Raw genomic sequence first — 24,151 nt, 5'->3', positions numbered from 1 at the left:
AACATGTTGTGACCATAAGGAAATTATGTAAGTGTTGTATATTCATAACAAAGATATTCTTATAGGGTTAGGTTGAATAGTAGTACGTGTGTAAGTGAGTGGGGTAGTGTACAGATCTTTCGTTAGTTATTTTATTCATATTAAGCAGCTGTCAAAACCTGTTTAGTGTTATGAGCTATCCTTCGTGCTTAAAGGGCCACTTCACCTCTGCTCTGGGACAACCCGATCTTATTTTATTGTTGTTTGGGACACGATCAACACAATCCTGAGTTATTTTTTGTGTTCAATCTGTTTTTTGAGACTTGGGATGTCTGAGTACTACAGTACAATGTGGCAATTTAAGTCGGAATCTGTTCCAATTTGTGAGCCTTATGACCTTCGCCTTTTTTTCTTTTTGACAAATGTTCTTTGTTGTTTTCCGTGCAGTGTCCTGCTTCACATTTGGTTTGTCTTCATGTTCTGACAGACAGACAGACAGACAGACAGACAGACAGACAGACAGACAGACAGACAGACAGACAGACAGACAGGTAAACAGATGTTGTGAATTCAGCAGGATAACAGCATGAAAAAGCAATGTTTCTTTTGTATGCGCTTTGACCATTCATAGTGCTTTTTAATGTAGGCCTCACATTCACTCTTTCACACAGCAACTGCAGTTAGGGGTTCAGTTGTGACTGTTTTTTTTTTTTGAACTTTATGTATATATTCTTCTTTTATTGTGCCTTGCTCTTTTTGACTGTACACAACAGTATTTCTTTCTCTTTAACTTTTTGTTATCCTTAAACTGCTGTGCAGCCTCTGGGCGACTGATTTCCCCCCTTGGGATATTAAAGGTATCTATCTATGTATCTATATCTATCTGTCTGTCTGTCTGTCTTTCTGTCTGTCTGTCTGTCTGTCTGTCTGTCTGTCTGTCTGTCTGTCTGTCTGTCTGTCTGTCTATATATCTATCTACCGGTATGTTGAAGGATGTTTCTACACACAGTGTCAGGAGGAGAGTTTTCACCGTGATGCAGATGGAGACATCAAGAGACATACCGGTAGTCACACCAAGAAGAGAAACAATCATTTGACACAGTTTAACAAGGGTTCTTTTATGAGTTTGTAATGATATTAACTAGAAAGCTGCAATTGGAAATTGCAAGTGTGGTTGCATTGAGGCGAGTCACACACGCAAATATCATTACAAACTCATTAAATAACCTTTGTTCTGTCTGTCCTTGTCCCTATTGGAGCAGTGCTAACTGCTAACCATTGCGTCCTTGTCCCTTTTATGCCCATATATATATAGATAATTAGATGCATGATATGTCGTCAATATTAAGCCCATATCTTGGAATTTGGAGTTGTGCCATATATCCATATGGAGATGGCCAATGCCTCTACATCTGACATCACAAACTCCAGATATGGATATAGCTCCATATATGGATATTATGAATATACAGTATAAGTCAATTAAAATGTTTGTACTGTTGTTTCTGAAATGTTTAACTTGGGGCAGGGGTATTCGGGTAATTGGTAAAAAAAAAAGCATATTTTTTTACCAATTGCCCGAATAATATGATATGAGAGTGGAAGAGAGCACCCGATCACTCGATCCCCATGATGATACAGGTCAACTAGAAACAGGTCAAATAGAAACACGATGACATAACATAATAAATTATACTTAATCTCTCTCTCTCACTCTGTCTCTCTGTCTCTCTCTCTCTCTCTGTCTCTGTCTCTGTCTCTCTCTCTCTCTCTCTCTCTCTCTCTCTCTCTCTCTCTCTCTCTCTCTCTCTCTCTCTCTCTCTCTCTCTCTCTCTCTCTCTCTCTCTCTCTCTCTCTCTCTCTCTCTCTCTCAAATGGCTGCTGACTATCAGCCATGCCCTTAATTTTCGATTCACTCATCATCAATCATTATGTTCGTGTCTGCTTTGACAACTGTTCCATTGCCAAACCAAAAACATATTTTAAATATAGCTGCAAGAAGCGATAAAGTGTCCAAGGCATAAAAAGCAGGAAAGCGAAAAGGCATCAAGGGAAAGCAAAGAAGAATATCAAAGAAAAACTAGAAGCAGTGTTCTTCTGAACAGGACTCCGGCAGGTCAGGTGTTTTTTGTTTGTTTTTTTTGGCCTAGTGGTGACTATAATAGGCCAAAGTGAAAAGGGTACCACGTGTTCTTGGGCATTTCACGGCAATCGGACGATGCATGCAGGATTTGAGACATGTTGTTCCAAAAATGTGTTTTGCAAAAATTGACCCGCTGGTGGTGCTATAACAGGCCAATGTGAGAAGGGTGGCATCTGTTCCTTGGCCTAGTGGGAATGTGTGTGCAAAATCTCACACACATAGCAGGCTGCGTTTGAGACAATTTGTTCAAAAAGGAGCAATCCTGCAAACCTTGGAATTAAATTTTAGCCAATTAGATAGAATATGATATCGGACAAATCTGTCATGATCACATCACTGTAGAGATACTGTGTACTGATTTGTGTGATTTTCGGCTAAAATTTGAAGGAGTAATATCGAAGAATGTGTTTTACATACTGTAAGTCTGCCTTCTGGTTGCGCTATAAATGGCAGATGTGAAAAATGCAGGGCACAGGTTTTTCCTTGGCCTCTGGGAAGTGTGCATACAAAGTTTTACACTAATCGGTGGTTATAGGTAAAAGCACAAATTGGCCTCTACACAACATGTATGCAAAAGACTGTAGGATTTGGGAACCACTTTGTCACGGGGCAGCCCGTGCCCTATAGACATATGCAATCTGCTTAAAGACATTGCACACACGCACGCACGCACGCACACACACACACATCATCTGCAGTCACTGGCACTCCTCTGTTGAATGTGCATGTAACGGCCCCTTGGCCTGGCCTGTAGGGCCTGTGTAGCCCTATGTATGGTGGATCCCTGTATTTGTGCTTCTTCCACAGAGCCTATGGGTGTCGGCCAATGGAGCCTGATGATTAGGTGCATTGGGAGCACCTGGCCAGTGCTCCCTGGCTCCCCATAAAAGACTGGGTGGAAAGCCAGTCTCTCTCTCCCTCCCCAGACGACAGCACCCTTTGTTTGTTCAGTTCCTTTGAGTTTACACTCTTTACAACACCCCACATCATACTTACCACACATACATGCATTGCTGACACTACTGATTACTGACTTACACACCTCATACTCTTGTAAATATGAGTTAACCCTTTTAGTTAATAAATTATTGTTATTATTTATACCCCTACCATGTGTCCTCCTCAATTTGACATTGCCTACGGGCCAGGTTGTGACAGTGCAAGTCAAACAGAACAGGGCTGTACCACTCCACTTAAATAGGGGTGGAGGTTGCCAATACTGTGGAGGAGGGGGGGTGTTAGACAAAGACATTGAGCAAAGTTTTTCTAACAGCTCTGTACATGAATTCCAACCTGAATATGTAGTGTAAAACACTTTCACATTTATTGAAAGGGTAATTGTATTCAGAGAGAGAGACTGTAAGCTGCTATATCAGCCATTTCAAGGTAATTGGTTTCCTGGTTAGTGGTAGGATCCACTCCTTTAAAGGGAGGCTGCAAACCAGGGCAACTCTGTTATGCTCAGCAGAGTGAGATGAACAAATCTCAGTGAGAGTTGCAAGGGCCCCATAGCCTAGTGCAGTGTTTGTTATTTTTGCCTTTTTCTTGAGTTTTGCCTTTTGTTCCCGTTCCTGAGTCCTCTATTTTTTTGATTTTTGGCAAAGTTTATTTTTGCATTTTGGGTTTCACTGTACAAAACTGCATGGTGGGGGCTGGATAAATAAAAATCTTAACAAGACACAAATTGCTTATTATAAGCAGACATGGCAACCCAGGTACATTCAGAGCCCAGAACGCCAACTACTGACACTTTAATGCAAGGACAACAGGAAATCAAATGATGTTTTTCAGGACAGCTTTTTCAGCCTCCTCCTCTTTCAGGATATGAACAGGATAACAGGGGCGGTGCCAGGAATAACATGATTATATAGAGATAAATACTGAATAAAAGTACAAAGGTATTGGCATCAACTTGACATTTTTTGAAAATAGCAGATCTACAAGCTCACAATGCAATGCAACGCATGAGCATTTACTGGAGTAGCCTAGAAGTAAGACTATACAAGTGAAGTATAAAATACCTCAAAATTATACTAAGGATAGTATTTGAGTAAATGTACTCAGTTACTTTTACACCACTGGCATTGTAGACCCAGATGCTTGTGAAACATGATAAAGAAATAGTCATGCAATAGTATGAATTTCAGTTTATTTACACAAAGGATTTGCAATTGCAAAATATTATAGCAGCATTATTTTCTGTAAGTGGCTAGCAGAGTCAGACTTAACTAAACTTAAATTGTTTTTATTGAAAAACGTTGAGGGGAAGGCCGCTGGGGGTCAAAACTTGGAACTTTAGGGGCTCACATGGGGCTGCTGTCCTGTGGGCAGAGCAGACTATGGATTCCAATTGGGGGGTGTTGGAACCCAGCCAGCCTAGGTGGGGGAGGGAGAGAGAAATGAGGTGAGCTTCAGAATAATTACAGTTGAGCCACAAGGTAGAGAAGAGGTGTTCAATCTGCCCGTTCCACACAGTTCAGAATAATGAACCCACTTACACTGCCTTTCTTTGGCTCCAATGAAGCAATCTGGGAGCTGGTACTGATTGTCAGCTGATTGTCAGATGGCCTTCAGGTGTGAGGCTGAGCTTCCCCTGCATGGTTTGAAACAATAAATGAATAAATAATTGCACTCAAACATCATTACTTTATAAAGAAACTCAAAGTCATTACTTCAAAATCAAATCAAACTAGGAATAAGTGTCACTGCGGCTGCTTTTTCCTACCCATAACCATAGGTCAGACAGGATTGTGTCAGTCTTTCTGCAGGCTCGCCATCTTTCAGATTCAGTTCTAGGCAATAAACCTGGCCTGGATCAAAGAAAAAGGCCAAATGAATAGAAAACAACAAATTCAAATAATCTGCTGCACTACAGGCTTGAAACAAAATAATTCCATTAATCTGCCCAACTAGGCATTGGCATTAAACTCAAAATACATCAATTCAATAATCAACATTGCAGCTAACATACAAGCATTACATTCCAAAAGAAATCGTTTAACATTTAGATCCCAAAACCAAAAACAACATAACATTTCAGAGCACATGGTCAGCTTACCAAGTCACATTGTTCCTCCATCACACACAGCCAGTGTATCGAGTGGATCAGGTAGGTATGGTCAAGTGAGGTAAATCTAAAAGCCAAATTATAGTATGGGTAAGTATAATGAATGAAACTGTTAGAAATTGGAATAGTTGTTGGAATAATGAACAGTGTACAGACCTGCAGCTGCTGCATAATGTAGCAGTGAGTAGCAGTAACCAGCAGCACCATGCGGCTTCCAAACAATCTGAGAGGGGGGGAGTGGCTTCAACTCAACCACTATTTATACCCTTGCTTAAGAAGGTTGCCATGTTTGGTCGGGTTGCCATGTTTAGTTGCAATACCAGGGTTTTCACGGCAAAATGTTGTAAAATGTATTTTAAATGCATGAGGTAAGGCTTGAACAGGGGACTTCTGGAATGATAGACAAAGGCCTTACCAGGTGAACTATGCACAGCTCTGCACAGTGAGAAAATATTACTTTGAATGTTTGTTTTAGAGGCAGAAGAATAATTGTCATAAAACTGCAATATTCATTGAATTATTAAAAAAGCATGTTTCAATTTAAAAAAAAAATCCGATCTGACAGATCTTTAGATATTGGTCCAAAGTTCATGTAAAAAAAGTTCCGTGCACGTGACGCGAAAGTTCCAGAATAAAAGCGGGTTTAAGTGTTTTACAAACTGCTCAAAATGGCGGAAAATCTAAGGGCGGAGCTTACTTAACAAAGACACAGATGGCTTCCGCTTGAGTCAAGGCACGCGTGTAACCAAGTTGCATGTCTTTAAACGAAACGAGGCATGACTTATGCCCCTTTAAAGTTTGAGTTTTCAAACGCTTCGTATAGCGCCCCCCTTTGGCCAATTGGAGTAAGATTGCTTTCAGTGATATTTGGACTAACCCTCTACATATTTGCCAAATGCCATGAACGTGTCACTTTGCAAGTATGATTTAGAGGAAGAAGAATAATTTGCATAAAACCGCAATATAGAGTGAATTATTAAAAAATAATGTTTCGCTTTAAAGGAAATCCGCCGAGACATATCTAACCGTATTGGTCCAAAGTTCATGTAAAAAAAGTTTCGTGCCCGTTAAGCGAAAATCCCAGAAGAAGATAGATTTTGACTGTTTTTCATATAATTCAAATAGTAATGATGAAGTCCAATATCAATGAGTGGCCATTTGCCACTTCGTGGCCTTGGCCACTAACTAGTAGAACTTGATTAGCTAGAACTTGATCTCCTCCTGTCCTCAAGTAACACTGTCTGCTAAGCAATCTGTAAAAAAAAATCCTGCAGGCACCCATCTTTGTAGGTACAGTAACTTGTATGTATGAGGGGCCGTTCGGGCCAAAAATAATGAAATACTTTTACACACACTAATGATTGTGTAATGAGTGTAAGGAAATGATGTAGGTGTTGTATATCACCGGCGCCTAACTCTGTCCCCACTAGGGGGAGCACAAATCCTGGAATCTTTTTTTTTTTTTTTTTTTTTTTTTTTTGCGAAAAATTGGGTATTTTCGGTTATAAAGTAATCTAAAATGGGTATTTTGGGGTATAAAGTCGACTAAAACGGGTTTCGTTTATTAAGTCATTTTCGGGTGTCTTTGGGGCTTCAGGGGAGGACCTGGATATGTTGCTTGGTGCGCACCTTTTTTTGGAGCTGTGTGAAACACAGGCTCCCTATACGTGGCTGTGTGGGTCTGTCTGTCTGTGTGTATGTAGCCTGAACTTCCTAAACTTCGGCACGCTACTAGTCCCACAGTTTTGCCACCACACACTCGCGCCATATGTCAAATCGACCGGCTTACTCGGGAATCGTGGGCTAGTAACTTGCTAAGAGAAAGGTTCAATAGTTTAATTGATATTAATTTATTAGTGAATTAATTTTCCCCATTGACTTATAATGGGAATCGCAAAAACTCACATTCAATTATTTGTCTCTCGCAAACCATAGGGGCTAGAGTTTCAAGACTTGGAGAGGAGGTTCATAATGATTTCAAGGATTAAATAAAAAATAATTGTGTCATTTGGCCGCATGGTGGCGCCATAACACCCCACTTTACGTTTTGGCCTGTAACTCTTGAACCGTAGGTCGGAAAATTAAAAATATTTTTTCCCTGGATTCCTTGGGTCATGACGCATCTCCCCATATAGGCCACGCCCATTTGCGCCATGATAGATTTTCCGCCATCTTGAATTTTCTCCAAAACACACTTTTTGCTCCTTTTCCTACATATTTTCTTCAAATGTCACAAAAATCGGTACACATGATCCACACACACACACACACACACACACACACACACACACACACACACACACACACACACACACACACACACACACACACATTTGAATACTTTTATTTGGATCTACAACAACAATTAACATGCCAGATCCAAACATTTATGAAGAGGGTTTCAAATGATGGCAAAACCAGACGCAGTATGCAGTATGTTTAACATACAGAATAATAATGTGGAATGCAATGATTGTACTCTAAGAAAATGTCCACTCAAGGTCAAGGATAGACAAAGCATCGCCTCTTCCAGATAGAGAGACTGCCAATCGTTGCAGAGACTGAGCAGTACTTGGCCAGTCTTTTTGCAGCAATCTTCTGCAGTCCTCCGAGTTGCAGTCCACGGAGCACAAGTCTGTGGACATGCCCCAGACTTCCAAACACCAGCACAATGAATTGGCAATTATAACCAAGCGACTTGATGCGATCTACCAAGGGCTGATATTTCATAAGTTTGGAAATAAAGCAAGTGTCCATATACAGATCGAAAGAACAGCCTATTTCAAAGATGACAACTGATTTACTTGTTTCGTGAATGAAAATAATATCTGGAGCATTTGGAATATTACAAAACATATTGTCATCAGTAGAATTGTGTTCAAACCAGTCCAAATTAACAGTGCTGTGCAAGTACATGTTAGATGTTATGTCCTGTACCTCTCTGATGTCACTAGAGATTAAATCCACCAGCCGATCATGTCTGGCAATGTACAGTCCTCTGTAAAAGCTGCAGCCGTTGAGGATATGAGCCACTGTCTCTTTATTACTTGGGGTTGGATGTGGATGGAGGATACAGTGTGGTTCATGTTGGGATGGGTACCAGGTTGCCAAGTTGTATTTAGTGGGCAGAACCTGTAAGCGGGCCTTGATGGTGAATATGAGAATGTCCTCTCCAATGGTGGTGTTTGAGAGGATGGAATGTGACAGAGAGTGATCTGCAAAGGGTAGATGTGCCTGCTTTCCTTGCAGGCTTAGGCTAGTCCAATGCTGGGCGCTCTCAGATCGCTTCATTCTCAATATTGAGGCTCTCGCAGTTTTGACGGACAGCTCTTGTTACGCACCGTCATCCAGCGCGTAGGTCGCACGCGCATGGATGAGCGGATCAGTGGTGGTGTTGTCTAGCGCAGCAGTGGAGCCGTCGCGCGTCGCCCACTTGAGCTGTAGTCCAGAGCGGTGACACAGGTCATTTAGATCCATCCAGTCGGAACGCACACCGAACCCTGGCGTTCTGATGTCCAGTTTTCCATTTTCTTTTATTTTAAAGCCGAGAAATTGCGAGTCACTCTCCTCCGCGGGTGGTATTTTGCGTCGCCGCATGTGCATGAGGAGAGACTGTCGGGCCATTTCTCTAACACTTGTGTCATCGCTGTTGAGCATGTTGAGGAGATGGTGGGTTCTAGTGGCGGTGTAGATCCATTCAATATTCGGCACACCCAGTCCTCCCTCCCCGCGGGGCTGAAAGATGATGTCGCGGGTTGAATGGGTATTTAAACACAGCCACTTCCTCACCAGGCTCACCGTCTTGTTGTTCAGCTCCGTCAGGGTGTTCTGTGGTACATGGATGTTTGCAAACAGATGTTGGATCTTTACTAGTGCCAGTTCTATGATGGCCTGTAATTTCATCAGGATGGGGAGAGGAGATGTATCGATAAGGTCGAGTCTGACAGAGTAGTCATTAGTCAGCTCTCCGACCTGCTCATCCCAGTCCCCCGCAACATTGAAGTGGTGGCCTAGATACGGGTATGTCTCGTGTCGTGCATAAACACGGATGGGTGTCTGCTGGATGGTGAAGGAAGGGGGGCGGTCGCTTTTGGCCTTATACCACCTATTCCCGCCGCTGCGTCTTTCATAGAAAGTGGCGCATTTAGTGTGTTTTACTTCCAACCTTGACCACTGCATAAACTCCTCGGTGCGGGAGAGCATTGAATGGATTACGCTTTCTTCCCGTGAAGCGATCATGACGTCATCGGCATATCCTTGTACTGGGTTTGGGGATCTTATGCCATCTGGTGCGCATTGGCGCATCCATTTCAGCCAGTGATTGATAGCCAGGATGAAGTTGACCGCGCTCCAGGGGCACCCGGTTTTAATACCAGTATCTAGTGAGATGGAATCTGTTAAAGTATTCCCACAGATGACTTGGATGTACGATGTTGCATATACATCTGACACAATGTCAATATACACCTGTGGCAACTTTATTTGTGTACACACACACACACACACACACACACACACACACACACACACACACACACACACACACACACACACACACACACACACACACACACAGCTCCACTTCACACGGGACGGGTGTGATTTTTTAATAGGCTCTGAGATGACCAAATAAATAGAACACTAGGTCTACAATGCAAGCCTTTCAGAGCTGCACATTAAATAGTTATCCTATTCAACAGTGCCATTTTTAAAAGCAATGATGAATAGATGGAGAACTATTTGTATCAAGATATGCTGCACACCTCGTAGTTGCTCATGCAAGACAATATAAATAATAGCCTAGTAAAGAGAAAAGACGCCGGCGATGCGTCGTTTGCACCTGATAACTGCACAGCAAGCGTTTTATTGGAGCTACAAGCATAGCCGCGGGAACTAATTTACAGTAGGGGGTGCTGTCACGCGCCCCTCATGCAGGCGCGCACAGCGCGCGTGCACGTTTCGCGCGCGAAAATTTGGCGGTTTTTATCGGTTTTTATCATGTTTTATTCAGGTTTCCGCAGTCTATTTTTTAGCTAAATGTAACACAATCGGGAACGGCTTTCCTTACATCTCCACATGCACCATCCAGCAAGATATAGCCTGGATTTTTTGGTACCAACAGACAGTCAGACAACAAGTGCCAGTTTCATAAAATCATTCAGTTCCCAGAGCTTTTCAGTTAATCTACTTAGTTACTTTACACCACTGTCTGCAACAGCAAGCATGATGGTTCCCAAACTTTTTAGCCCGTGAACCAAGAGACATTACTACCCTGTACCAAACAAGTAGTGAAAATAGCAGATGTACAAGCTCACAACGAGTTGCTTCGCACTGCGTTGTGACCCATACAACGTGTCCGCCGCATCGGTCCAGACCCCAGTGTTAGGAAACAGCTGGTTCTGGTCAGTGGAGGTCTGTCAGGGCTAGCAAAGTACTCTATGAAGGTCCTAACCCTAACCCTGATGAAGAAATTTATATTTAATAATATATATTTATTTTTCATTCATTTATTTTGCTGCTTTCATTCTCTCTCTCACTCAGTCAGGCTGGACACACTGCTTCCACTAGGGGCGCAGGAACCCTCTGAACCTCCTTTAGAGTGCCTGCTGCCTTTGATTGGCTTTGAAGTGAATGGTTGTTGGGCACTGTATTGTTATTGGCTGGTTCTTTAACCAATCACAGCCCTCCTGGGCGCATTTTTTCAGATAGGGTCACCTTCTAGAGTGGTATAAAGATCCCATTCTCTGAGAAGAAACATTGTCCAATCAGAGAAGAGAACTGCTGATATTCACATCCCAGTCCTGGGAGGAAACCAATCAGAAAAGTGAATTGCTTCCTGCTTCATATGTTGTCGTTTTGAGCTGAGGGGAGCTTGCTTGAGAGCTAACATTTATACATTTACTCACAACAATTCACAAATAAAGAAACGAAAAATGGCGGAAGGAGGAGAAGAAACAGATATGGATTTACTGGACAATTTGTCAAACTTTTTTCGAGGACGTTTGGACACTTGAGCGAGTCGAGCGACCGTGGTTGTTAATCAGGAAACCTACCGGAGTGTCTGGCTAACACACCACCGGAGATTCGGGTAAGAGAAACAACACTCACGCTGTGTGTGCGCATTATGGAATATAACGTTTCAACACAAGATTTTGGGGCAAGACTTGTGCTGTCATTAATCTAGGCTAGTTGTCTTGATATTTTTTAATGCTGTTTTGGTGTGTTTGTAGTGTGAAGTTTGTATGTGAAGTGGAGCTTCTCACTCACTGCGTTCTGCGCTCAGCAGCGTGCGTGCGTGCGTGCAGACTGCAAGTGTATAACCATAATCATGTGTGTATATCAACATATATTTTGCTTGCTTTCGTGTTGCTATGAATGGCTGTTTGTGACTGAGTTTATTGTATTGGGCTCTGCTACTGGTGCAGGCAGCAGCACTCTGTAAGGCGCAATAAGTGTCAGATCGTGGCTACGCGAGGGCGTGTGCATGTGTGCGGGCGTGTGCACGTGCGCGGGCATGTGCACGCGCGTGCATATGCGCAGCAGCCATGGCGAAGGCCCGGGTATTGAACCCACGGTCCGCCACTGGTTCTGGTACACCATAGCCATTAGCCACTAGCTAGCCCAAAAATTAGCCAGGCAGCACAGCAGCATAACATAGCATTCATCATTACAAGTCTATATAATATAGCCAAGACTCACCAGTGAGGACGCCAAGCAGAGGGTGATGTTTAATGCCTTTATAGCCTAGGTTGTGTTGTCTTGGTGTTCTGTTTATATTCCTTAAATTGTTATAATTCACCGAGTCCATGACGCATGTTACGCACGGAGAGACAGACGCTCAGACAAGTTAAAAGGGAAGTCCTTTGAAAGCCATTTCCTCTCTAAACAGTGCCCAGAAGCACATTTCAAAACAAGAGTCTTTCTTTTTTTTTGTCTACACAATCGATCATTCAACACATGTTTATTTTGAAATTGTACTGGAAATAGAAGTAGCCAACAATAGCTCCTACTTCACGCCACTGATGTCAGAGCCTCTACTTGCCGATCGGCAATATTTTTTCCCCAACCCCCCTTTAGGGAGTGCGGTGGGGGGTGCGGTGGGACATGGGGGAGGGGGTGCGGCCGCACCTCCAGCACCCCTACTTCCCTCGGGTATGGCTACAAGCTCTGCTCCCACAACGTGAAAGCCTTGTCATGCGACATAAACCAGCATGAGAGAGACAGACAGATGAGATGCTCTACTCACATAATACTGTATGCTGCTGCGGAGATTGCGAGAGGTTAACGTGCCATATTTCCAAAGTGTGTTCTTGTTTAAGTCACAGCATGGTTTAAATATCCTATCGTAAATATGAACTGTGGCTATAATATATTGTTTTTAATCTACGTGGGTCCGTGTTTACTTAGTTACACTAGAGTTTTGAGTGTCATGGCACGGACTAAGACGGACTTCCTCTAAAATCGGATTTCAAAATAAGAGAAATAAGAGACACTTGTAATGATTAGTCAACACACTACTTTTATTTTCAGGTCTACTTAAAGGACGTACGTGTTAACGTGCAGTAAGTGACGCCAGAGCTAGGGTCTGACGCTAAATAAATAATTAAATAAGTACGCAAAAGCGCTTCACGTTGTTTGATCGGCAAGCAATATTCCTGCGGGGGGGGGGGGGGGGGGGGGGCGGCAGATCTGGGGGAGCCGTTGCTCCCCTTTGCTCCATTGAATAGGCGCCAGTGTTGTATATCCAAAACAAAGATTGAACTTTGTGTGAGTGGGGTAGTGTACAGATCAACAGTGTGTCCAAGCAAACTAAAACCTTCATCACCGCAGCTGAAACACAGGAAGTGCTATTTAAATTAGTTGATATACAGTAGGACAATAAACATGAGTTTACCTTACAATGAATAATGTGTTGTTTTCCTGTACATAATGTTCCTGGTTAGACTAGACTGTGGTGTCAGAGCACACATACAGTAGCTCTCTGTCACTGCAACCCAGCAAACATCACATTCAATCACCTGGATTAATGACCTTTTCATTAAAGCACTTGATGCACAAGCGAAGATTAATTTGGTCATGTCTGATACATGTATTTACCCTGGCACAGCCAGCTGGCAGATTCACCACCGGCTGTGGGTCCTGCAGTGTGAACTATTTCAGCATATATTATAATGACAAAACATTCAATGTATCATAATAACAACAATGAATGAGTAGAAGTTGTAATTATTCATTGTAAATAGTATGTTTTTAATACTTTAGTTTTACTTGCACTACACTTACCATCAACGACACATCTACCGTTTGGTAAAGCATGTTTTCAAAAAATTATTTGACCATTATTAGATATCTTTTTATTGCATTTTGTTACATACGCATGTTCAGTAACATCTCTGAGATGATAATATGTAAAAAGAATCCTCCTAGCTTTGAAATTCCTGCAGGAGAGAGCCAAGCTGTCAGGAGTGTTTTTCTTGTGTCAGATTTCCTCTGTGCCACATGACTTGGAAAGCATGGTGTGTGAAGTCAGTCACTGCACCCTCAGGTGGATATTATTGGCAATCAAACACCTCAACCAAATGGTAGAGATGGCTGAATGAGGTTGAGTTAATTTCAGCATTGTTTTCAATGAGAAATATGGACTTAAAATGTGCTCTACCATTTGGTTGAGAGAACCATCAAAGGGATAAGCCCATTCCCAAGATGCACCAAAATCCTCCATGGGCAGATGTGACTTATGTGGGTCTAGTAGTGTTAAATAGTAATAAAGAATTATGTCTAAAAAGAAATATTTAGCCACTTGTACGCATGCCCCCACCCACTGGAATCAAATCGTTAAAATCACTAAAAAGATAGAAAATCAGCAAATGAAAACATTTTAATATCAATGTAACATGTTCTCCTACTTCATATGAATGTATTTCTCAGATTCCCTATGGAAGAAATTAAAGTGTAAACTGAATACTTTAACCCATTAAGACCTGAGGCAGATTCTACAAATGCCTTTTAAAACAGTGGTTCTCAAAATGTTTTTATGCCAAGGACCCCTAAATTATAAGTATTTGGGCCGTAGGACTCACCCATCTGAAAATATCCCCCACAGAAGAATAAATCTAAATATTTTTTTCAAAAATATTGATTAAATTTTTTTTTTGGAAAATGATGATGTCACAAGACTATGGATTCTGAACTTCCCACAGCTCTCCTAGGAGACTTGGACTGAGTAGAAACAAATTGTGATATTTTATCATGAACATTAGTGAGGACCTATTATATGAAGACAGGTTGAAAAGTGGTGAACTACTCCTTTAAGCAAATCTAAATAACTAAAACTAAAATCTAAAAGGGACAAATGCTTTCCTGATTTTAATGGTATTAACAATTCAGTTAAAAACAAATAATTGTTTTATCAAGCGACATTTCAAAAGAGCAACATGACATATTTAGACCCACAATCCCTTTTCTGTTTTAATATTTTTATTATGGTGTTATCATTTTATTAACAGTGATTCAAGTGACTGCAGGGTTCATAGTCTACCTCAGCCATTCTGGTTTCAACTAATGTAATATTAAACACACTGACCTCTGCTAGCCATCATATTATAACATGTCATTCTTTATATTGTCATAAAGAGATTGTTCCAATGTGTTGATTCTATATTAGGAAACAGAAAGTGTAAAAAGTACAGTACAGTTAAGTGCAAAGGTAAAAGTATCATAACTAGACCAGGTCAACCTGGTTGTGCCAGACCCTGTCTGTCATCATCATTTATGACATCATGCCTTTTGTAGGCATGTCATCATCATGTCATCATCATATATACCCTTTATATAGAAAAGGGACAGACCGACATTTGCTTATGTAGGCCTACCCATTTCATGGGTCTGGCAATAATACTCTGATAAATGTTATAGTACAGTATCTCGATGTTTACTACCGAGATAATTACCTTTCTATGAATCCCCTAATATTAATTACCATTATTGTTGGCACTATTACTATAACTAATATGATTAATACATCATCATCGTCGTCGTCGTCGTCGTCGTCGTCGTCGTCATCATCATCATCATCATGTCTATATACCTGGTTCCAGAGTTACACTGATCTTCCATGGTAACATCTTCAGAGGGAGAGTAAGACCAGTGTGAATGAATGGAAAGAGTGTTTCGGTGAAAGTGTGTGTGATGGTGTGTATGTGTGTGTTAGTATCAGGATCAGAGAAGGACAGCTCTCCTTTGTTCCAGTCCAGCTGGACTCTGATCTTCTTGGGGTTCTGCTTCACTGAGAGATCAGTGGATGACCCTGGTGATGAGAGTGAGACTGCTTTGTATTTACCTTGAGACAACCATATGTGTCCCAGCACCCCTGAGAGCCAGTCATTGCAATTTTTTTCATTTTCATGTTTTCATTTCATTTGAAAGCTGGGGATCATAGCTACAAAATGATATATTGGTTGTGGAGATTGACCCAACAGTTTTGAAGATATGGCTTATAGAATGATGCCATGCTGAAATAGGACTTTTGAGATATTCAAGTTTTAAATAAATTTCTAACCTGCAATGACCTGACTCCGCCACATGGGGAGCAATCTTCAATTCAATCTTCAATTCAAAGAAGCTTTATTGGCATGAGAACACAAACGTTTACACAGTGGTGGAAAAAGTACCAACATTTTATAATAAAGTAAAGTATCAATTCTGCAATGTAGAATCACTCTGTTACAAGTAAAAGTCCAGAATAAAAAATGTACTTGAGTAAAAGTACAAAAGTATTGGTATCCAAATGTACTTAAAGTACCAAAAGTAAAAGTACAAAATGTTTGAAAATAGCAGATCTACAAGCTCACAACGCGTCGCACCGCAATGCGTTGTGAGCTTGTAGATCGTCTATTTTCAAATAGCCTTGGTATAACATAGGGCTAAAGTGGTTTATGTATGTTTTAAACTTTAGTTATTGCTCTCTAAAAAGATAATGCCACAACAGCATCTCAAGCATTATTGGGCTAAATGTAAAGACGCTACGCTGCGCCAACCGTGAAGCAGTTTAACCAATTTGCTACATACGTTTACACAAACGGTCAGATTACAAAGATAAATTGCTTAGTGAAGGCTCACAGATGTCACCATAGGGTACGCTCCAGCAGAATGTCCCGTAATGATCGTATTATTTAATGAGGAGCATTTTAATCCGATCGGATTAAAATGCAGTTTATTAAACAATACGAAAGATACGGGTAATTCTGCTTGAGCGTACCATACTGTGACATCTGTGAGACTTCAGTAAGCACGTTATCTTTGAAATATGAAGGATTTGGAGACGTACGTAGCAAATAGGATTAACTGCTCAACACGAGGTTGAAGTGAATTAATTACGTGCGCAAGAGGGCTAACTGTGCTAAATGTAGCATAATCAGTGTTTGTGTAACTTCAATCAGAAGGATTATTTGACCTGATAATAAAACACAATCTACAGGCTTAACCGCCTCGCGTTGTGAGCTTGTAGAAGAGAGCAACAATAGAGTTGGGTCACGTTTTATTTGTTTATAGCCTGCAGCTAGCGCTGCAGCTAGCGCTAGCTCTGCAGCTAGCGCTAGCTAACGCTAGCTAGCGTTAGCCGTTAGCCACTCATAGCCAGTCAACCAGAATAGTCTACTCTAAAGTCAACTTTCCGACGGCGAGTGAACGATTGCATTCCATCCATGTTTTCTTGGCTGTCAATTTATTGTCCAAAAAAACAAACACCCTGAACGTTAGAATTAGATAGTTTAGGACGACACTGATCTATTCAATGCTAAGCTAACTCAGTGACAAAGGAAGCTTCCGCACCGGAGCTTCACAGAAGACAAACGCATACGTCACAGACGCCTCCAGGCAGGAACGGATCATTTTCACCAGCGCAGAAGAAGAAACAGCGGAAGTGAACGGCGGAAGAATAATAAATAATAATACACAAAATCATACATTACGTGGTTAATAATTGTTCATTTGGAACACACGTGGCATTAAATTAATGGGATAAATACTGTGGGTTGCATCGCTAAGTAATGGAGTCCCGATATTACCGCATTTGGCTACAAACGGCTAACAAAGGCGTATTTTTTTAGCATTAGTTAGCATTTTTGCTAATTTCAACTGGGAGGACTAACAGAATTATGTACCGATCTCTCACATTAATTAAAAAAAGTCTTATTTACATGCAGAGTTAAGCTCTGGCGTTTAAGTGAAATGTAGCTTAGATATTATGAGATGCTGTTGTGGCATTATCTTTTTAGAGAGCAAAAAAAAAAAAAAAATCATTTTGGCTGTAGGGAATAATGACAGTCCCCGAAATGACTAGCTGTCAGGGGTGCTGGGACACATATGCTCCAGTGTTGACCCCTTGCCTTTCCCTTCCTCTGAAAAGACTCTGCTGACACACCCAGCCACCAGTTTGAACTGCCTCCAACCACAACATCCCAGCTGTGAGTCCCAGAGTGAAAGCCCTCAGATCCCAGGACAAGGGGCCAGAAGTCAAACCTCTCTGGGTTGTCAGGAAGCTGCTGTCTATCTCCACGTCTCACACTGGTCAGATCATCAGACAGGATGAGTTCTGGATGGGCAGTGTTGGGGTCCAGAATGACAGGAGTGTAGGAGACAATGTCCTTCATCTTGTCCCAGACTCTGAAGGTCAGGTTCTTCAGGTGTTTGGTCTCGTCTATCAGTGCTCCTGAGACCGGCTGTGGGTCCTGCAGTGTGAACTGGACTCTTTCCACTGTGGTCTTGTAGTTCTGCAGGAATGAGATGTGTTCAGCTCTCAGATCCTCCTCTATGGCTCTGATTGTGTCTGAAAGGGTTGATATGTCTCTGTTCAGACCCGCAATCTTCTCCTTCACCATCTGAGTCTTCTGCTGCTGTTCCTCCCTCAGTGCAGTGATCCTGGCCTCCTCTTCCTCTTGGAGAAACTGATGCATCTTCTTAAACTGTTCCTTCATCTGCATCTCTGTGTGCCGGGCCCGGACCTTAATCTGTTCTGCTGTTTGGTCACAGTTTGATTTAACTTTTTTAAAAACCTCCAGTTTCTCTTGTAAAGGCTGCAGTAATCTCTGGACTTCCTCCTTGTGTTCCGGTGCAGCCTCATCGATGGGTCTGAATCTGTGGTTGATGTGTTTCTTAGAATCTCGACACACAAAACACACGGTCAGTTGACATTCCAGACAGAACAGTTTGAGTTTCTCAGCATGCAGACTGCAGAGAACCTCAGACCCTGTTGAAGCTCTCTGATGTCTCTCATGTATGAAGGCCTCACACAGGTTCTTCAGAGCCAGGTTTCTGGGTGGATCCACTGAATGTCTCTCCTTACAAATTGGACATTCTTTTATTACCTTCTCTCTCCACCATTCCTGAAGACAGGCTTTACAGAAGCTGTGGCTGCAGGACAGAACAACGGGATCTTTAAAGATGTCACAACACACAGGACAGCAATAATCCTCTTCCTGGTGAGTTGCCTTGGATGCCATTTTGTCCCTGGATGAAGCAACAAACACCCTGCTCAATAAAGGAAATGAGCCAATCAGTGGTGGTAACACTCCCTATTCTAGAATGTTCCCTGAAGTTTACTTTCACTGTGAATCGTGGTTCTTAAAGTTAAAATCCATTCAGTTGACAGAGTCAGCAGCAGGTTCCAGTGGTCTGGGTCAGTATTCCCTCCTGTAGCTGTGGAAAGACAGTCTGTCCTCCTCACTGGAAGTTGTGTTTGATCTGAACGTGAATCTTATGGTCTTATACTGAATGAATCTGGCAACGTCTGGGTGGAGCTTTGCCACACAAAGAAACTCCTTCATATAGTTTGTGCCTCAAGCCATCAGGTACAATTTGTTGTCAAAACAAGTCGTCACTTGCATGGCATTTATGGGAAAGTATAGGTTAGATCATGGTCACTGTGTGTGTGTGTGTGTGTGTGTGTGTGTGTGTGTGTGTGTGTGTGTGTGTGTGTGTGTGTGTGTGTGTGTGTGTGTGTGTGTGTGTGTGTGTGAAACTTAGCGCTGCTGCTGTAGCGTAAAATATTAGTGACAGAGAGTAAAATGCCCCAACCTTCCTCAAAAGAAAATATTTGTTTCTTAAAACAAACAAAAGGAAGGAAAACGGTTCAGCCCATGAGTGGAGATGTGAGACTACTAGTACAGAGCCTTCTCCTGCACCTTGTGTCGCACATTAAATCTCCCTCTTACGCTATGGACCAGAGCTATGTGTGTACATGCGGACACAAGTCATGCTCAACTGGGCGAGGAGACACAAAATAAAGTTGCAACTAACATTGCTCTACCTAAAATAAGTTGGACTGAGCTTCAGACGCAGGACTACACTTAACTACAATTGTTAGCATGCTAAGAAGAAGTTTGAAGAGCAACAAGTTTGAAGAGCTCACAGCAGCAGGTTAATTTAAAAGTTTCATATAAGTGGATTCCAAGATATGGGCTAAATTGCGACCGTAGGGAGCATTTACTATCAAACCCGGCAGAACCTTGACCGTAGTAGGTACCGGTAGGTAGGTAACGCCTCAATGTCTGTAGCTGACCTGTTTTGACATCACATTGTTGACTCAATGACCAAGGAAGCTTAACGCCTCAATGTCTGTTGTTGGCAAATGGCAATGCCCATAAATGGATGCTCCATATATGGTCAAGACAGAATTAATTTGCAAATGCCTCAATGTCTTTAGCTGACCTTCCCATATATGGAGATCCCTGATGTCATCAATACTAAGCCCATAGCTTGGAATGGACATATTGTGAGTCTCATGTGGTCTATAACAGAAGACATCTACAGTATGATGTCAGACGTCAGTCATATCCATATTTGGGAACGTATTTTGTCCACATTTTTTGTCCAACAACCGCAACTCAAATCACACTTGCAAATGAATTCCGTCCTGTGCGAATTCCGTACTGTACGAATTCCGTCCTGCGCAACCTCGCCCTTTAGGGCCTCTTACTGGTATTAATGATATCAGGATCTCCATATATGCATAGGCAGCAGAACTAATGGTGTGTATTTGTTTAGTCTTATCTGGAGCAGTTAGGGGTTCAAGAGATTCATAGTCACACCAAAAAGAGAAGAGAGACATGCATCTGACACATTTTAAATATAGCTTGTAAGACCAGTGGGCATATGTTCTCTAAAGCAGGGGTTTTCAAAGTGGGCTGCCGCGAAGGCAGTCCAGGGGTGCCGCGAGATAATTTGATAATATTTGAAATTCATTTGGACATTTAAAAATATGTTTAGTATCATTTTAAACTTGAAGTACACAGTTATTTTCAGTCAGTTCTAACCAAAATGGCTATTATCTTGTTTTTCTCGCAACAACAAAATCGCTAAAATATGCTATAAATATAAGGTGCTGGGAGTGAAAATTAGGAATATAATGTAGGGGTGCCTCGGTTGAAAAAATATATATATTTATCCGGGTTCCCCGCGCCAAAAAGGTTTTGGAACCCCTGCTCCAAAGGATCTAAATTGAGTCCTTACTGGAAGAGAGACCAGAGATATGATGATAAAGGTCAACAATAGAAACACAATGACATGAAATAAGACAACTTTCCACCCCCCCCCCCCCCCCCTCTCTCTCTCTCTCTCTCTCTCTCTCTCTCTCGATGCCACATAAAACTTGTTATGATACTGCATTCAGGGACGTGCTGGGCCCCTGATTCAGCCCGGGAAAAAGAGTTGGAGAGGCCCTCATTGCGCGCTATAGAGAGAGATCTCTCTCTATAGCGTTACTGCTACTCAAAGATTTGCCATTTCAGATCATGACAAGTGACAAGCCAGTGGGCCAATTACATGATTTATATTTCGTCGTTGTCGGGTGGAAACCCTGTATGTCCAAAACCGTTTGTTTTGTATTTATCATTTAAAAAATGTATTAAACTAGTGAAAACAGCCGATCTACAAGCACACAACGCCTCGCGGTGCGAGGCGTTGTGTGCTTGTAGATCTGCTGTTTTCACTACTTTTGTGCGACAGCCTTGTATGATGAAGCAGGGCTTTGCTTTGCTGGCCGCCCAGCCCCCAAAATGGAACGAAGGCCGACATATTATTATTTATTTTTTCCTAATGGCCGGCCGGTAATGAACCGGCCGTTCGGGAGTTGTCCCGCTTTTCCCAATGGCAAAGCACGTCCCTGACTGCATTCCTTAAACCCTACCATGCCCTTCATTATCTTATCGCTCATCATCATGTTCACAGCTGTTCCATTGCCAAACCAAACAAATATTTTAACAAGCAGATCTCCTCCTGTCCTCAAGTAACACTGTGCTCTGCAAAGCAATCTGTATATAAAAACAATACAAGCACAGGCTTGTATTGCACATACCGGTAAAAGATATATTGGCCTAGTCTAAGCAGTCTTTTTAGTCTTCCAATGCTGGATTACTTCCTCTCATGTAGGTTACATTGACACTTCCTTATGCAGATTCTACCTGCCGTGGTTTCACCTGAGGTGGTTTTAAACTATGTGAAATATGTGTTGTTGTTTTTGTTTTTTTTCTCTATAATTTTTATCCCACGATTTTGCAACCCATTTTCACCCAGTGCCAATTGCCTATGTAATCCTGGGCTCTGCTCTCCCTCTGCCGTGCCTGGGGAGAGTAGTCCAAGTAGTAGTCCAAGTTGTTTCTTTTCACCTGACAGGGGGGATTTCCCCGAGATGGACGTAGCGCGTGGAAGGAACACGTTATTCCAACCAGTTCCTTTCCCCTCCATCAAGCGCCCCGGCTGGCCAGGATTACTGCATGTTTTTGTGAGGGTATCAACCCTAGGAGACACGGGGAGAACATGCAAACTCCACGCAGAAAGGCCCTATCGCCGACCCCACCTAGGGTGTGGGCGCTGATGATGCGGAGGGAGAAACACGAGAGAGAGAGAGAGAGAGAGAGAGAGAGAGAGAGAGAGAGAGAGAGAGAGAGAGAGAGAGAGAGAGAGATTAAGAAAGAAAGAAAGAAAGAAAGAAAGAAAGAAAGAAAGAAAGAAAGAAAGAAAGAACGAGTCTTCAACGTTTCCAGGCCAGGGACCCCCAAACCGATGGGGAGATGGAGCAGGGACCCCCTACCTCATAGGGTGGGGGTGGGGCAACAACATATAGTATGAAATTGTGTTTCATGTGTATAAACATACCATGTTATTGTGCATTCAATGCTATTAAAATAATAGATTAATATGTTCATGCTTTTATTTTAAACATGCATGTACAGTACATGTGGCTGTACCACTGCCATTTACAAACATACCTTATTAACTGAGAACCAATGTCAATACTATTTATCTATCACTAACAATCTGTCAAGTGCACATTACTCATGTCATGTACAATATTCAAAAGAGACAGAACCATGTTTTTTTTAATATATATTTAAAGACAAAACACATTGTTTTCCCAACAATTTCGGGGACCCCCTGCTGTATCCCTGCGGACCCCCTGTTGAAGACCCCACAGTGTGTAGACTAGTTTATAATATATTCACATACTAGGAACATAATAATAGCAGTTCAACTGTGTAGTCAGTCGTGTATAATGTTCCAGGTTAGATGACACTGTGGGGTCAGAGCACGTATACAGTAGCTCTCTGTCACTGCAACACAGCAAACATCACATTCAATCATCTGGATTAATGACCTTTTCATTAAAGCACTTGATGCACAAGCAAAGATTAATTGGGTCATGACTGATACATGTATTTACCCTGGCATAGTAACCAGCTGGTAGATTCATCAGGTTCCCAGCCAGGTAAATCATTATTTCACTGCCATGATGCTTCAAAGGACACAATATGCATTGCTATTGTACAAACACAGTCCTGTTGTTACATAACTGTTTTTTAAATATATATTATGACTCTTTCTCCATCCATAAAACACATGGCCAGTCCTCTGCGCAGCCACACTGCGATGTTGTTTCCACAGGCAGTAGCTTTCCTCGTCCTGATGGGTGAGTTATTAAGTTGGTTGGATATTATTAAATTAAATGTAACTTTTTTTTCATGTTCAATGTTGCTGTTCATTTGGTTGATGCTTGACTGAGGCGGTTCTCACAGTATATGACTTTCTTTTGAGCTACAGTATGAAGTCACCGGTTGACAGTTAGGGAATATTATTCACATACCTGGAGAATCTCACCAATGTGTTTGTAAAGTTAATTTCAGTCCTCCAGGCCCATAATGCCCGCTGGCCCGACTGTGGACAAACATTGCTTTCCACATACAGCTGATGGTCAGAATCTGTTTTATTTTATTTTTCTCCCTGGAGCTTTTTAACTATGGAGAACGGAGAGGGAAACATCTCGGGACCATCTCTGAGCAGGGTCCTCACGGTCATGAAACTCCTGGAAATATTTTGATGTTTTTTTTTTCAGTCCTGGAAAATGTTTGGAATTTATCAAGGGTCCTGGAAAGATATTTGGTTATTTTCGCTACAGTGCCTGTCTTTGGGCATTGCAAATAGGAGTAAGAGACTCATTATTGTGCTGAATGATTGTTTTATTGGCCTGGACATTTAGTTAAATATTCTGGAAAAGTTTTGGAAAAGCATTGGTAAAAATGGCTCGCCCAACTCTGCCCACCTACAAGCACTCATACTGTTTTTTCTTTTTTTCCCCCCAGATTTGAACAGTGTTCCCTGACTATATTAACTATTTTGTCACCTCTTTAATTGTGTTTCTTGTTCCTTGTCCTTAGCTGGTGTTTCTTATAGCCAGGGGGAGGACTGTTCATACTTTGCTCTGCTGGATCACCTGAACCTGACAAGCAGAAGTGATGTGCACACAAATGTTCGGCCTGTGAAAAACTGGACAACACCCACCCTTGTTAGGGTGGACCTTATGATATCAGGTATCCTGGAGGTGGTAAGGACCCTTTATGATATTGATTGAACTGTACCGGTATGTCACGTCAAATTAATGTAAAATGTAACTTTCACTGTCTACTAAAATA

The 24,151-nt window shown here is 41.9% G+C and overlaps 1 protein-coding gene across 1 annotated transcript; it reads right to left on the bottom strand.

The window, feature by feature from the left end:
* Positions 1–15,268: 15,268 nt before the first annotated feature.
* LOC308283067 (E3 ubiquitin-protein ligase TRIM35-like) lies at positions 15,269–18,688 on the bottom strand (the record flags this gene model as incomplete). Its single annotated transcript, XM_080723453.1, has 2 exons — positions 15,269–15,495; positions 17,569–18,688. The coding sequence occupies 2 exons, from the start codon at positions 18,686–18,688 to the stop codon at positions 15,269–15,271; spliced, it is 1,347 nt and encodes a 448-aa protein (XP_080579579.1).
* Positions 18,689–24,151: the final 5,463 nt, after the last annotated feature.

Source organism: Nannobrachium achirus, assembly GCF_963921795.1.
Source record: "Nannobrachium achirus genome assembly, chromosome: 4".
In the NCBI taxonomy this organism is placed as follows: Eukaryota; Metazoa; Chordata; class Actinopteri; order Myctophiformes; family Myctophidae; genus Nannobrachium; species Nannobrachium achirus.
The sequence above is the reverse complement of the archived record's forward strand: the minus strand, read 5'-3'. Positions and strand labels throughout refer to the sequence as shown.